Genomic DNA, 13,260 nt, shown 5'->3' with positions numbered 1-13,260 from the left:
AGATCTTTATCGGTCAGACCGCATAACAACATACGTTGTTCCCTTTGTCATCGGTATGTTACTTGCCCGAGATTCGATCGTCGGTATCTAATACCTAGTTCAATCTCGTTACCGGCAAGTCTCTTTACTCGTTCCGTAATACATCATTCCGCAACTAACTCATTTAGTTGCAATGCTTGCAAGGCTTAAGTGATATGCATTACCGAGAGGGCCCAAAGATACCTCTCCGACAATCGAAGTGACAAATCCTAATATCAAAATACGCCAACCCAACAAGTACCTTTGGAGACACCTGTAGAGCACCTTTATAATCACACAGTTACGTTATGACGTTTGGTAGCACACAAAGTGTTCCTCCGGTAAACAGGAGTTGCATAATCTCATAGTCATAGGAACATGTATAAGTTATGAAGAAAGCAATATCAACAAACTAAACGATCAATTGCTAAGCTAATTGAATGGGTTAAGTCAATCACATCATTCTCCTAATGATGTGACCCCGTTAATCAAATGACAACTCATGTCTATGGTTAGGAAACATAACCATCTTCGATCAACGAGCTAGTCAAGTAGAGGCATACTAGTGACACTCTGTTTATCTATGTATTCACACATGTATTATGTTTCCGGTTAATACAATTCTAGCATGAATAATAAATATTTATCATGATATAAGGAAATAAATAATAATTTTATTATTGCCTCTAGGGCATATTTCCTTCAGGAATCGCCCGACTAGGCCGCAGACAGCAGGTCTAGCGGTGCAAGAGCCACAACCTATTTTTTTTCTTTCTATTTTTTGTTCTCATTTTTTGTAATTTTCATACTTTTTTTATACTTTAATATATTCTCTCTCTCTCCATATATATATTACAAAAAAACACTCTTCAAAAACACATTTGAAAAAATGTTGAATAAGTATTTAAAAAATTGAAAAATAATTCGAAAACGGTTGAACAAGTATTTGAAAACTATTGAATAAATATTAAAAATGTCAAACAAGTATTTGAAAAATGTTGAATAGGTATTAAAAATTATTGAACGAGTATATGAAAAATGTTGAACAAGTATTACAAAAATGTTGAACAAGAATTTGAAAAATGTTCAACAACTATTTGAAAATGTTGAATAAGTATTAAAAATATTGAACAATTATTTAAAAAATGTTGAATAGGTATTAAAAATGTTGAATGAGTATTTAAAAATGTTGAATAAGTATTAAAAATGTTGAACAAGTATTTAAAAAAATGATGAATAAGTATTAAAATGTTGAACACGTATTTGAAAGATGTTGAAAAAGCGTTCGGACAATGTTAAATGTGTATACAAAAAATGGTGATAGCTTGTTACAGTTTTTTTTTTGACATGTATGAAAATGTAGAGTGAAAAAACATAAGAAAACACACATGAAAAACAAAAAATGAAGAAGAAAAAAATAAAACCAAACAAAAAATGGAGAAAAAAGGAAATGAACAAGAAATAAACAATTTTGATCTGAGAAGAAAGAAGAAAGAGTGCAAAAAAAAGAGAAGAAAACCAAATGAAACAAGAGAAAAACAAAAAACAAAAAATGTTGAACGAGTATTTGAAAAGTGTTGAACAAGTGTTAAAATGTAAAACAAGTATTTGAAAAGTGTCGAATAAGCGTTCGGATAATGAAAAGATGAAGAAAAACGAAGAACAAGAAAATGAAGAAACAAAAGCAAAGAAATGAAAAAAAAAAACAAAGAAGAAAAAAACGAAAAAAGACAGGAGAAAACCGGCGCGTTGTGCTTCAAGTGGGTCGTGTCCTAGCCACTATCACGAACCTTTGGCGTGGCGCAGTGGCTAGTGCGCTGCGTTTGTTTGTGCGCGATCGAAAGCTGGAGCGTCGCTTAATGCCACAAATAGTCGCTACGATTTATCGTAGGGTCGTGGGTTTTAGCTCGCCTGAATTGTGGGCCGGGATTTTAATCTTAATGGGCATTCACCTTCCCGTGTTAGTAAAGAAACCAGGCTCTTTCCGCAAAAAAAAAAGAAGAAGAAGAAGAAGAAGAAACCAGGTTTGTGGACGATGCTCGCCAATAGAGGGCTGACACGTGGGCCAATGTCAACTTTCACACTGGAAAATATCTAGACAAGTTTGATTCAGCAAAACCATTTCTTATTTATTTTTTGCATGATTCTAGAGAGCCAGAGAGAGAAAACAGTATGCTTTTGATACTCACAATGCAGTAAGCTTATATATAGACAGAAACATATATACTTTGTAAAAAAAAGCACATTCCTGCGGCTGAACATGCGTGAATATCCAGCCGGTAGCCAAATACACTGATCAATGGAACAACACACAACCCAGAAACATACTGTTCAGTATACGTACAGAAACATCATTCGTGCAGTGCAGGCGGCGTGGTCTTCTCGATCGATCGTCTGGTTAATTTGGCCACCGATAAGCTGCAGGTGATTACACGAATACCGTTTAAATTTGGTTTCATGCAGCATGGATATGCACACGGATCGGGTCAGTACAACTGAGCCCCGGACGTGTACGTGCCGCCGAACCACCACCCGGGCGGCGCGACGTCGTTGGCCGTGACGACGCGGCCGTCGTCGGATTTGACGCGGAACGAGAGGCTCTGGCCGTCGAGGTTGGCGTTGCTCTGCCAGTTTGCGCCCCAGTTCCGGCTCATCTCCATCCAGTTGGTGCGGGAGCCCTTGATCCACATCTGCGCCACGCCGCCGCTGCCGCCCACGTTGGTCACCAGCACCAGCTCGAAGTAGCTGTGGCCGTTGATGGTGAACCTGATCCCGCCGCTCCGCTGGCAGCGCACCCTCCTGTAGTTGACGGGGACGATGCCGGCCTTGTAGACGGCGATGGTCTCCCACGCCGGCTGGGCCATGTCGAAGTGCTGCCGCGGCGGGTTGCACCAGCCGCCGTTGTCGCCGCCGGCGAGCGCGTAGTTGGGCGGGCAGAAGTTGGTGGCCGTGACGGTGATGGAGGCCCCCGGCTTGCACATCCGCGACTTGCGCGTGTCGCACGCGATCGTGAAGCACGCCCCGCACGACGCGCCGTTGTTGAACAGGGCGGTGCTCAGCGCCGTCGTCCGCGTGCCGTACCCCGCGCCGTACAGGTTGCCGTACCCGCAGGCGCCGCCTGATGAGATGAGATCCGTGCATGGGCGCATGTCAGCATAAGCCATGGAGCTAACTAGAAAATTTGGCGGAAAAGATGCCGAGCGACGAGCCGAATCGACTCACCCATGGTGCCGGACGCGTCGCCGCCGCCGTAGAACGTCGCGTGGGCGGGCGTCCATTGAGCCGCCGACGCTGCTCTGAGCAGCAATGCGCACAGCGCCGGGAGCACGAGCATCTTGATGACCGCCATGTCGTCGGCGTTCGATCCGGCCGAGCAAGATGGTACTGATGCAAGATCGTACCCTGCTTGCAATGTCTCTGGCTTAACTGTTGTGCAGAAGCATGTGTCGGCACGCCTATATATATACTGCCCTTGGTGCAAGCAACTGGAGTTGCAACTACGCTACAGTATTCATCATTCGGTCGCTACCGACCGGCTGACGGGGCCACGAGAGGCGTATTGACATTTCATGTTGCAAGGGGATATTTGCAGTGTGAAAGCGAGCGTGCTTCGCGCGTCGGTGTTTTCTTTGAGAAGCGAGTATCTCGGCTGCGTGCATGGTAGGCTGCTCTTGACTTTTGGCGCAGCTGCACGTTGAGTTCATGATTGGATTGGATCGAACGCTAATGTATCGCAGAGCAAAATTTTGTGCTGCCTATTATATATAAGATTCCGGATAACCGGTGTTCATGTGGCATGTGCCTTCTCCCGGCTGCTTATGAGCGGACGAAGTCACCTGTGAGGTGATGAGCATGTCATATATAGCTTGCCCGCCCTGTCCTGTGAGTTTTCAGCGCCAACGGTGGAGTTACTCCAGTAGTTTGATCACCGCAAAATGACGTGCTGTTCTGCCAAGCCGAACCAAGTTCACTTTTCGAATATTTGATCGTTGAAAATCACGAATACTCTGATACTCTGATACTCTGAGGATTATTGTTTTCCGTCAAAATGAGAATATTTTCATATATGGATGTTGATAGTAAGAAAAACGCTGCATCGTAATAGTACAACAAAACCAGCAACAAAAGTTACGGCTGATTACTACGTCTACTGCTACAGAAGACTGGTATTTTACTCTAGCTAACTTTCTAAATATCGATCAATCCACTCCGTTTTTTCGATTACACGGTTCAATGCAATTTGCGCCTAAAGTCAAAGCGTGCTACACGGTGAGCTTCCATGCCAAAGTGTGTCACATTCTTGCGTAGTGTAGCAATAGTAGCAGTACAATGCAAGTGTGATTGGGAAAAAAAAGTGCAGTGCAAGCAGGCTGACACTCGACGGTTGACATTTTATGTGCCGACGATCGAGCACAGAACATGCTCCGTGCTGTAGAATAAGTTGCCATGCATGATTTCAGGGCCGTACCTGGTAGTACCATCCGGAACCGTCGCGGTTCACGCAATTCTTTATGCACGACACGCTATGCCTATGTTTCTCAGTTAGGTGCGTACAGGTATAGCACATGCTCAAGCGCAAAAACCGGCCGGGCTAACGATTACCAAGTCCTGACTCACCGAATAATTCCGTAGGTATACCGTATACGTACGACTTGGATCAAGCAACTCGTAACTACATAAATCAAGGTCAATCATGAGAGATTTCATATGCACGTTATATCGTATCCGATGCTATTTGACAACCACCTTTGGTTGGTTGGGAACTTGGGATGATTGCCCTGCCGTGAAATAGACATATACTTGAACAGCCCCGCTTCGGTACAACCCCACCCCACCCCACACCAACCAGCTATAGCGACTAGCGGGGCGACTCGCGGGGCACCTCCGAGGGCGACCTCTGCCGACGGGAACGGCGGGTTGAGGGCCGGTTCTGGGCGCTGTTGGACGGCGCCGGGGACGCGGAAGACGACAACGGTGACTCGGACGGCGAGGAGCCGCCGGCGGGATCTCCAACGCCGTCAGACGCGATCTGCGAGGCGTTCAGAGTTGGGTACCACGAAGACGAGGTGGCGTTGCTCGTGGACTTGTCGATCCCTTGAGATGATCCGGCGAGGTTGGGCCTGCAGGAGGAGGATAAGGTCGAGATCGTCCGGCGAGTCGTCCATCGGCGTACGGCGGCAACGGCGATTCGTCCTTGGCGCGGTCCGTTACCTAAGGTGAGTCTCCTGAAACCTACACTTTCAGATTATTTCGAGGCGGGAGCTTGGACACTGGTTCAGAGAAAGAAGAAGAGGCGGCCTGCGGCGAAGGTGGTGCCGGCGCCGGCGGCCGGACGGTCGGCTGAGATCCGCGAGGCGTGGATCCAGCGTTTGAATTTTTTGATCGGCCACGATGGGCTGGATGTGGTTACGGCGCCAGTGGGCCGGACTGCTGATGGGCATTGGGCCCAAAACTTGCTGTAACCGAGTGGGCCGGGGTTAGTTGGGTATGAGGCCAAGGCTAAACCGGAATCCATCTCTAATGTTTACGATGACCCATGCATCCAGCTGCTCGATCATCGTTCTCGTTGCTCATCGCCGCCACCCCCTAGGGTTTCACGTCGTTGCGCGGTGCCGGGCTTCCCTGCGTGTGGACAGGGTCGCGTCGCTCGGATTCCTCCCATAGTGGCCATGGCTGGGCGTGGAGGTAGTGGTCCGCCGGGATCGCGGCCTCCAGTGCCCGTGCCGACCGCTGCGGGTCGCGGCGGTGGTTCACGGGGGCTTCGGTCGCCGGCGCCTGGGTTGGTTGTTCTGCTGCCTGTGTTAGCCTCCGCGGGTCGAGGCGTGGGAGCGCAGGGGACTAGGCCGCCGATGCCCGGGACCGCTGTGGCGGAGCCTCGGCAGCAGCCGCAAGCAAGCGTGCACCAGCCTCGGGCAGTGCCGCTGCTGCACGTCGTTGCGCAGCCACCGCAGAAAAGGGTGGGGTCTGCGCAAACGACGAACGCACCACCGACTCAGAGTGCGGGGACGCTTCCCGCGTCTCGGACTAGACCGCCGGCGCATGTGGGTTCTGGTGGCGCGGGACAACCTCGCTTCCCGGCAAACCGTGGTGGCCGTGGACCGCCGCAAGGACAATGGGGTGATGATGGTTATGACGCGTATGGTGATGGGCAGCATCGGGGCTCGTCGGCGGCGGGCGGCAGGCATGGATATGCATGGCAGAGTGATGGAACGACTGACCGGCCTTTTTACGGCCCTCCTGGTGGTTTTGTTGAGGGGGCATCTGGCCTAGATTACCGGCAGAGAGGTGGTTACCGAGGTTTTCGTGGTGGTCGTGGTGGCAGAAACCACTACCGTCAGCCTCCACCGCCCGCTGTTGTTGAGCCGTCGGGCTCCTCGGAGGTGGTTGTTTCCGGGCAGACGTCAGAGTTGTCCGGTCAGGTAATGGACGCGGTGACAGCTTTGGCTCATGCTGAGGTGCCTCCGACTGAACCCATGGCGATGGGCTCTGTCATTACAACTGACAAGTCAGAGAGTGATAGAGCTTCCAAATGGGCTCGCAAAAAGGAGAAGTTGATTTGCTATCGTTGTGGTGACAAGGGTCATTTTATTGCCGAGTGTGTTACTGAGTTATGTGACACTTGCCTCAAACCAGCACATGCTATGGGGGAGTGCCCGATATTGAGTGCACCAATGCCGAGTTTTACCATCTACGGAGTTTGCTGTGCCGAGTTGATGTTCTTTGAGTCTCCTAGTGAGATGGAGATCCTAGAGGCGCCTCAGAGCATGACCACGGGGGTTGTCAAAGTCACTAAGGGTGATTTGTCTGAGGCTCAGATTCTGCAGTGGCTTAATGAGTTAGCTCCAGGTAACTTTCAGTGGGAGCTTATCAGACTTGAGGCCAACATATATAAGGTTGACTTCCCTACATCTGAGGACTTGCAGCGACTTCTGAGCTTTGGGTTGTGCAGAGTGCCTGGCACCGAGTGCATCCTGGAGTTCCATGAGTGGAAGAAGGTTGAGCCAACGGGCAAGCCTCTTACTCAGGTTTGGTTACAATTCTCGGGGGCTCCTTCGAAGCTGCTGAATGATGTTCGAGTCGCTGCTAGTTTGGGGACACTGGTTGGAAAAACTGAGAGGGTGGATATGGCCTTTACCCAAGCTAACGGGGTGGCCAGACTGCTGGTGAGTATTCTGGACATTGAGTTTGTGCCAGACTTGGTTAAGTGGACACATAAGGGCCTGATTGTTGGAAATATGCCCTAGAGGCAATAATAAAAGTATTATTATATTTCAATGTTCATGATAAATGTCTTTTATTCATGCTATAACTGTATTATCCGGAAATCGTAATACACGTGTGAATACTTAGACCACAATATGTCCCTCGTGAGCCTCTAGTTGACCAGCTCGTTGTGATCAACAGATAGTCATGGTTTCCTGACTATGGACATTGGATGTCATTGATAACGGGATCACATCATTAGGAGAATGATGTGATGGACAAGACCCAATCCTAAGCATAGCATAAAAGATCGTGTAGTTCGTTTTGCTAGAGCTTTGCCAGTGTCAAGTATCTCTTCCTTCGACCATGAGATCGTGTAACTCCCGGATACCGTAAGAGTGCCTTGGGTGTATCAAACGTCACAACGTAACTGGGTGACTATAAAGGTGCATTACAGGTATCTCCGAAAGTAGCTGTTGGGTTGACACGGATCGAGACTGGGATTTGTCACTCCGTATGACGGAGAGGTATCTCTGGGCCCACTCAGTAATGCATCATCATAATGAGCTCAATGTGACCAAGGTGTTGGAAAGGGATCATGCATTACGGTACGAGTAAAGTGACTTGCCGGTAACGAGACTGAACAAGGTATTGGGATACCGACGATCGAGTCTCGGGCAAGTAACGTACCGATTGACAAAGGGGATTGCATACAGGGTTTGATTGAATCCTCGACATCGTGGTTCATCCGATGACAACATCGAGGAGCATGTGGGAGCCATCATGGGTATCCAGATCCCGCTGTTGGTTATTGACTGAGAGCGTCTCGGTCATGTCTGCATGTCTCCCGAACCCGTAGGGTCTACACACTTAAGGTTCGGTGACACTAGGGTTATTAGGAAGACTAGTATGTGACTATCGAATGTTGTTCGGAGTCCCGGATGGGATCCTGGACGTCACGAGGAGATCCGGAAGGATCCGGAGGTAAAGATTTATATATGGGAAGTTGTCAAACAGACACCGGGAAGTTTCGGGGTCATACCGGTATTGTACCGGGGCCACGGGAAGGGTTCCAGGGGTCCACCGGGAGGGGCCACCCCTCCCCGGGGGCCACATGGGCTGCGTGGGGCAGGGAGCCAGCCCCTGGTGGGCTGGCCGCACCCCCTCCCTTGGGCCCATGCGCCTAGGGTTGAGGGGGGGAACCCTAGAGGGGGCGCCCCCTTGGCTTGGGGGGCAAGCCACCCTCTCCCCTCTCCCCTAGGCCGCCGCACCCCCCCTAGATGGGTTCTAGGGGGCCGGCCCTCTTATCCCTTCCCCCTATAAATAGAGGGGTGAGGGGAGGGCAGCCGTACCACCCTCCAAGGCGCAGCCCTCCCCTCCCCAACACCTCTCCTCCTCCGTTGTGTGCTTGGCGAAGCCCTGTCGGAGTACTGCCTCTCCACCATCACCACGCCGTCGTGCTGTCGGTGGAGCTGTCTTCCTCAACCTCTCCTTCCCCCTTGCTGGATCAAGAAGGAGGAGACGTCTCCCGTCCCGTACGTGTGTTGAACGCGGAGGTGCTGTCCGTTCAGCACTTGGTCATCGGTGATTCGAATCACGTCGAGTACGACTACATCATCACCTTGCAAGCTTCCGCACGCGATCTACAAGTGGTATGTAGATGCAAACTCTCTCCCTTGACTCGTTGCTTAGATGAACTCATAGATGGATCTTGGTGAAACCGTAGGAAAAATTTTAATTTTCTGCAACGCTCCCCAACAGTGGCATCATGAGCTAGGTCTATGCGTAGTTCTCTTTGCACGAGTAGAACACAATTTTGTTGTGGGCGTGGATTTTGTCATCTTACTTGCCTCTACTAGTCTTTTCTTGCTCAACGGTATTGTGGGATGAAGCGGCCCGGACCAACCTTACACGTACGCTTACGTGAGACCGGTTCCATCGACTAACATGCACTAGTTGCATAAGGTGGCTGGCGGGTGTCTGTCTCTCCCACTTTAGTTGGAGCGGAATCGATGAACAGGACCCTTATGAAGGGTAAATAGAAGTTGACAAAATCACGTTGTGGTGATTCGTAGGTAAGAAAACGTTCTTGCTAGAACCCAATTGCAGCCACGTAAAAGATGCAACAACAATTAGAGGACGTCTAACTTGTTTTTGCAGCGATTGATCATGTGATGTGATATGGCCAGAAGTTGTGATGAATGATGAATTGTGATGTATGAGATCATGTTCTTTGTAATAGGATTCACGACTTGCATGTCGATGAGTATGACAACCGGCAGGAGCCATAGGAGTTGTCTTTATTTTTTGTATGACCTGCGTGTCATTGAATAACGCCATGTAAACTACTTTACTTTATGGTAAACGTTAGTCATAGAAGTAGAAGTAGTCGTTGGCGTGACAACTTCATGAAGACACGCTGATGGAGATCATGATGATGGAGATCATGGTGTCAAGCCGGTGACAAGATGATCATGGAGCCCCGAAGATGAAGATCAATGGAGCTATATGATATTGGCCATATCATGTCACAACTATATAATTGCATGTGATGTTTATTATGTTTATGCATCTTGTTTACTTAGGACGACGGTAGTAAATAAGATGATCCCTTACAAAAATTTCAAGAAGTGTTCTCCCCTAACTGTGCACCGTTGCTACAGTTCGTCGCTTCTAAGCACCACGTGATGATCGGGTGTGATGGATTCTTACGTTCACATACAACGGGTGTAAGACAGTTTTACACAGCGAAAACACTTAGGGTTAACTTGACGAGCCTAGCATGTGCAGACATGGCCTCGGAACACGGAGACCGAAAGGTCGAACACGAGTCGTATGGAAGATACGATCAACATGAAAATGTTCACCGACGATGACTAGTCCGTCTCACGTGATGATCGGACACGGGCTAGTCGACTCGGATCGTGTAACACTTGGATGACTAAAGGGATGTCTAATCTAAGTGGGAGTTCATAATTTGATTAGAACTTTATTATCATGAACTTAGTCTAAAACCTTTGCAAATATGTCTTGTAGATCAATGGCCAACGCTAATGTCAACATGAACTTCAACGCGTTCCTAGAGAAAACCAAGCTGAAAGATGATGGCAGCAACTATACGGACTGGGTCCGGAACCTGAGGATCATCCTCATAGCTGCCAGGAAACAATATGTCCTAGAAGGACCGCTAGGTGACGCTCCCGTCCAAGAGAACCAAGACATTATGAATGCTTGGCAGTCTCGCGCTGATGATTACTCCCTCGTTCAGTGCGGCATGCTTTACAGCTTAGAACCGGGGCTCCAAAAGCGTTTTGAGCATCACGGAGCATATGAGATGTTCGAAGAGCTGAAACTAGTTTTCCAAGCTCATGCCCGGGTCGAGAGATATGACGTCTCCGACAAGTTCTACAGTTGTAAGATGGAGGAAAACAGTTCTGTCAGTGAGCACATCCTGAAGATGTCTGGGTTGCACAACCGTATGACCCAGCTGAACATTAACCTCCCAGATGAGGCGGTCATTGACAGAATCCTCCAGTCGCTCCCACCAAGCTACAAGAGCTTTGTGATGAACTACAACATGCAGGGAATGGAAAAGACCATTCCTGAAGTGTTCTCGATGCTGAAGTCAGCAGAGGCTGAAATCAAGAAAGAACATCGAGTGTTGATGGTCAATAAGACCACTAAGTTCAAGAAGGGCAAGGGTAAGAAGAACTTCAAGAAGGACGGCAAAGATGTTGCCGCGCCTGGTAAGCCAGTTACCGGGAAGAAGTCAAAGAATGGACCCAAGCCTGAGACTGAGTGCTTTTATTGCAAGGGGAAGGGTCACTGGAAGCGGAACTGCCCCAAATACTTAGCGGATAAGAAGGCCGGCAACACCAAAGGTATATTTGATATACATGTGATTGATGTGTACCTTACCAGTACTCGTAGTAACTCCTGGGTATTTGATACCGGTGTCGTTGCTCATATTTGTAACTCACAGCAGGAGCTGCGGAATAAACGGAGACTGGCGAAGGACGAGGTGCCGATGCGCGTCGGGAATGGTTCCAGAGTCGATGTGATCGTCGTCGGCACGCTGCCTCTACATTTACCTACGGGATTAGTTTTGAACCTTAATAATTGTTATTTAGTGCCAAGTTTGAGCATGAACATTGTATCTGGATCTCGTTTAATACGAGATGGCTACTCATTTAAGTCTGAGAATAATGGTTGTTCGATTTATATGAGAGATATGTTTTATGGTCATGCTCCGATGGTCAATGGTTTATTCTTAATGAATCTCGAGCGTAATATTACACATGTTCATAGTGTAGATGCCAAAAGATTTAAAGTTGATAACGATAGTCCCACATACTTGTGGCACTGCCGCCTTGGTCACATTGGTGTCAAGCGCATGAAGAAGCTCCATGCCGATGGACTTTTAGAGTCTCTTGATTATGAATCGTTTGACACGTGCGAACCATGCCTTTTGGGCAAAATGACCAAGACTCCGTTCTCCGGAACAATGGAGCGAGCAACCAACTTGTTGGAAATTATACATACCGATGTGTGCGGTCCAATGAGCGTTGAGGCTCACGGAGGATATCGTTATGTTCTCACTCTCACAGATGACTTGAGTAGATATGGGTATGTCTACTTAATGAAACACAAGTCTGAGACATTTGAAAAGTTCAAGGAATTTCAGAATGAGGTAGAGAATCAACGTGACCGAAAGATAAAATTCTTACGATCAGATCGTGGAGGAGAATACTTAAGTCACGAATTTGGTACACACTTAAGGAAATGTGGAATCGTTTCACAGCTCACGCCGCCTGGAACACCTCAGCGAAACGGTGTGTCCGAACGTCGTAATCGCACCCTATTGGATATGGTGCGGTCTATGATGTCTCTTACCGATTTACCGCTATCATTTTGGGGATACGCTCTAGAGACAGCTACATTCACTTTAAATAGGGCACCGTCTAAATCCGTTGAGATGACACCGTATGAATTATGGTTTGGAAAGAAACCTAAGCTGTCGTTTCTAAAATTTTGGGGATGCGATGCTTATGTCAAGAAACTTCAACCTGAAAAGCTCGAACCCAAGTCGGAAAAATGCGTATTCATAGGATACCCTAAGGAAACTGTCGGGTATACCTTCTACTTAAGATCCGAAGGCAAGATCTTTGTTGCCAAGAACGGATGCTTTCTGGAAAAAGAGTTTCTCTCGAAAGAAGTAAGTGGGAGGAAAGTAGAACTCGATGAAGTACTACCTCTTGAGCGGGAAAGTGGCGCAGCGCAGGAAACCGTTCCTGTGATGCCCACACCGACTGAAGAGGAAAACAATGATGATGATCAAGGTACTTCGGATCAAGTTACTGCTGAACTTCGTAGGTCCACAAGGACACGTTCCGCACCAGAGTGGTACGGCAACCCTGTCCTGGAAATCATGTTGTTAGACAACAATGAACCTTCGAACTATGAAGAAGCGATGGCGGGCCCGGATTCCAACAAATGGCTTGAAGCCATGAAATCCGAGATAGAATCCATGTATGAAAACAAAGTATGGACTTTGACAAACTTGCCCGATGATCGGCGAGCGATAGAAAACAAATGGATCTTTAAGAAGAAGACGGACGCGGATGGTAATGTTACAATCTATAAGGCTCGACTTGTCGCTAAGGGTTATCGACAAGTTCAAGGGATTAACTACGACGAGACTTTCTCTCCCGTAGCGAAGCTGAAGTCCGTCCGAATCATGTTAGCAATTGCCGCATACTATGATTATGAGATATGGCAAATGGACGTCAAAACGGCATTCCTTAACGGGCATATTAAGGAAGAACTGTATATGATGCAGCCGGAAGGTTTTGTCGATCCTCGGAACGCTAACAAAGTATGCAAGCTCCAGCGATCCATTTATGGACTGGTGCAAGCATCTCGGAGTTGGAACATTCGCTTTGATGAGATGATCAAAGCGTTTGGGTTTATGCAGACTTATGGAGAAGCCTGCGTTTACAAGAAAGTGAGTGGGAGCTCTGTAGCATTTCTCATATTATA

The 13,260-nt window shown here is 48.1% G+C and overlaps 1 protein-coding gene across 1 annotated transcript; it reads right to left on the bottom strand.

Moving 5' to 3' along the window:
• Positions 1–2,200: 2,200 nt before the first annotated feature.
• LOC123058210 (expansin-A8) lies at positions 2,201–3,487 on the bottom strand. The gene is made up of 2 exons (XM_044481009.1): positions 3,241–3,487; positions 2,201–3,136 (listed from the first exon to the last, which is right to left on the bottom strand). The coding sequence occupies exons 1-2, from the start codon at positions 3,365–3,367 to the stop codon at positions 2,505–2,507; spliced, it is 759 nt and encodes a 252-aa protein (XP_044336944.1). The 5' UTR covers positions 3,368–3,487; the 3' UTR covers positions 2,201–2,504.
• Between the last annotated feature and the right edge of the window lie 9,773 nt (positions 3,488–13,260).

This window comes from Triticum aestivum, chromosome 3A (assembly GCF_018294505.1).
Source record: "Triticum aestivum cultivar Chinese Spring chromosome 3A, IWGSC CS RefSeq v2.1, whole genome shotgun sequence".
NCBI classification, from domain to species: domain Eukaryota; kingdom Viridiplantae; phylum Streptophyta; class Magnoliopsida; order Poales; family Poaceae; genus Triticum; species Triticum aestivum.
The sequence above is the reverse complement of the archived record's forward strand: the minus strand, read 5'-3'. Positions and strand labels throughout refer to the sequence as shown.

Bases quoted from the DNA above. Each gene is read 5' to 3' on its own strand.
- LOC123058210 (XM_044481009.1), bottom strand. From the start codon at position 3,367: ATGGCGGTCATCAAGATGCTCGTGCTCCCGGCGCTGTGCGCATTGCTG. The intron at 3,137-3,240 runs GTGAGTCGATTC...TCATCTCATCAG, and splicing joins CGACGCGTCCGGCACCATGG to GCGGCGCCTGCGGGTACGGC.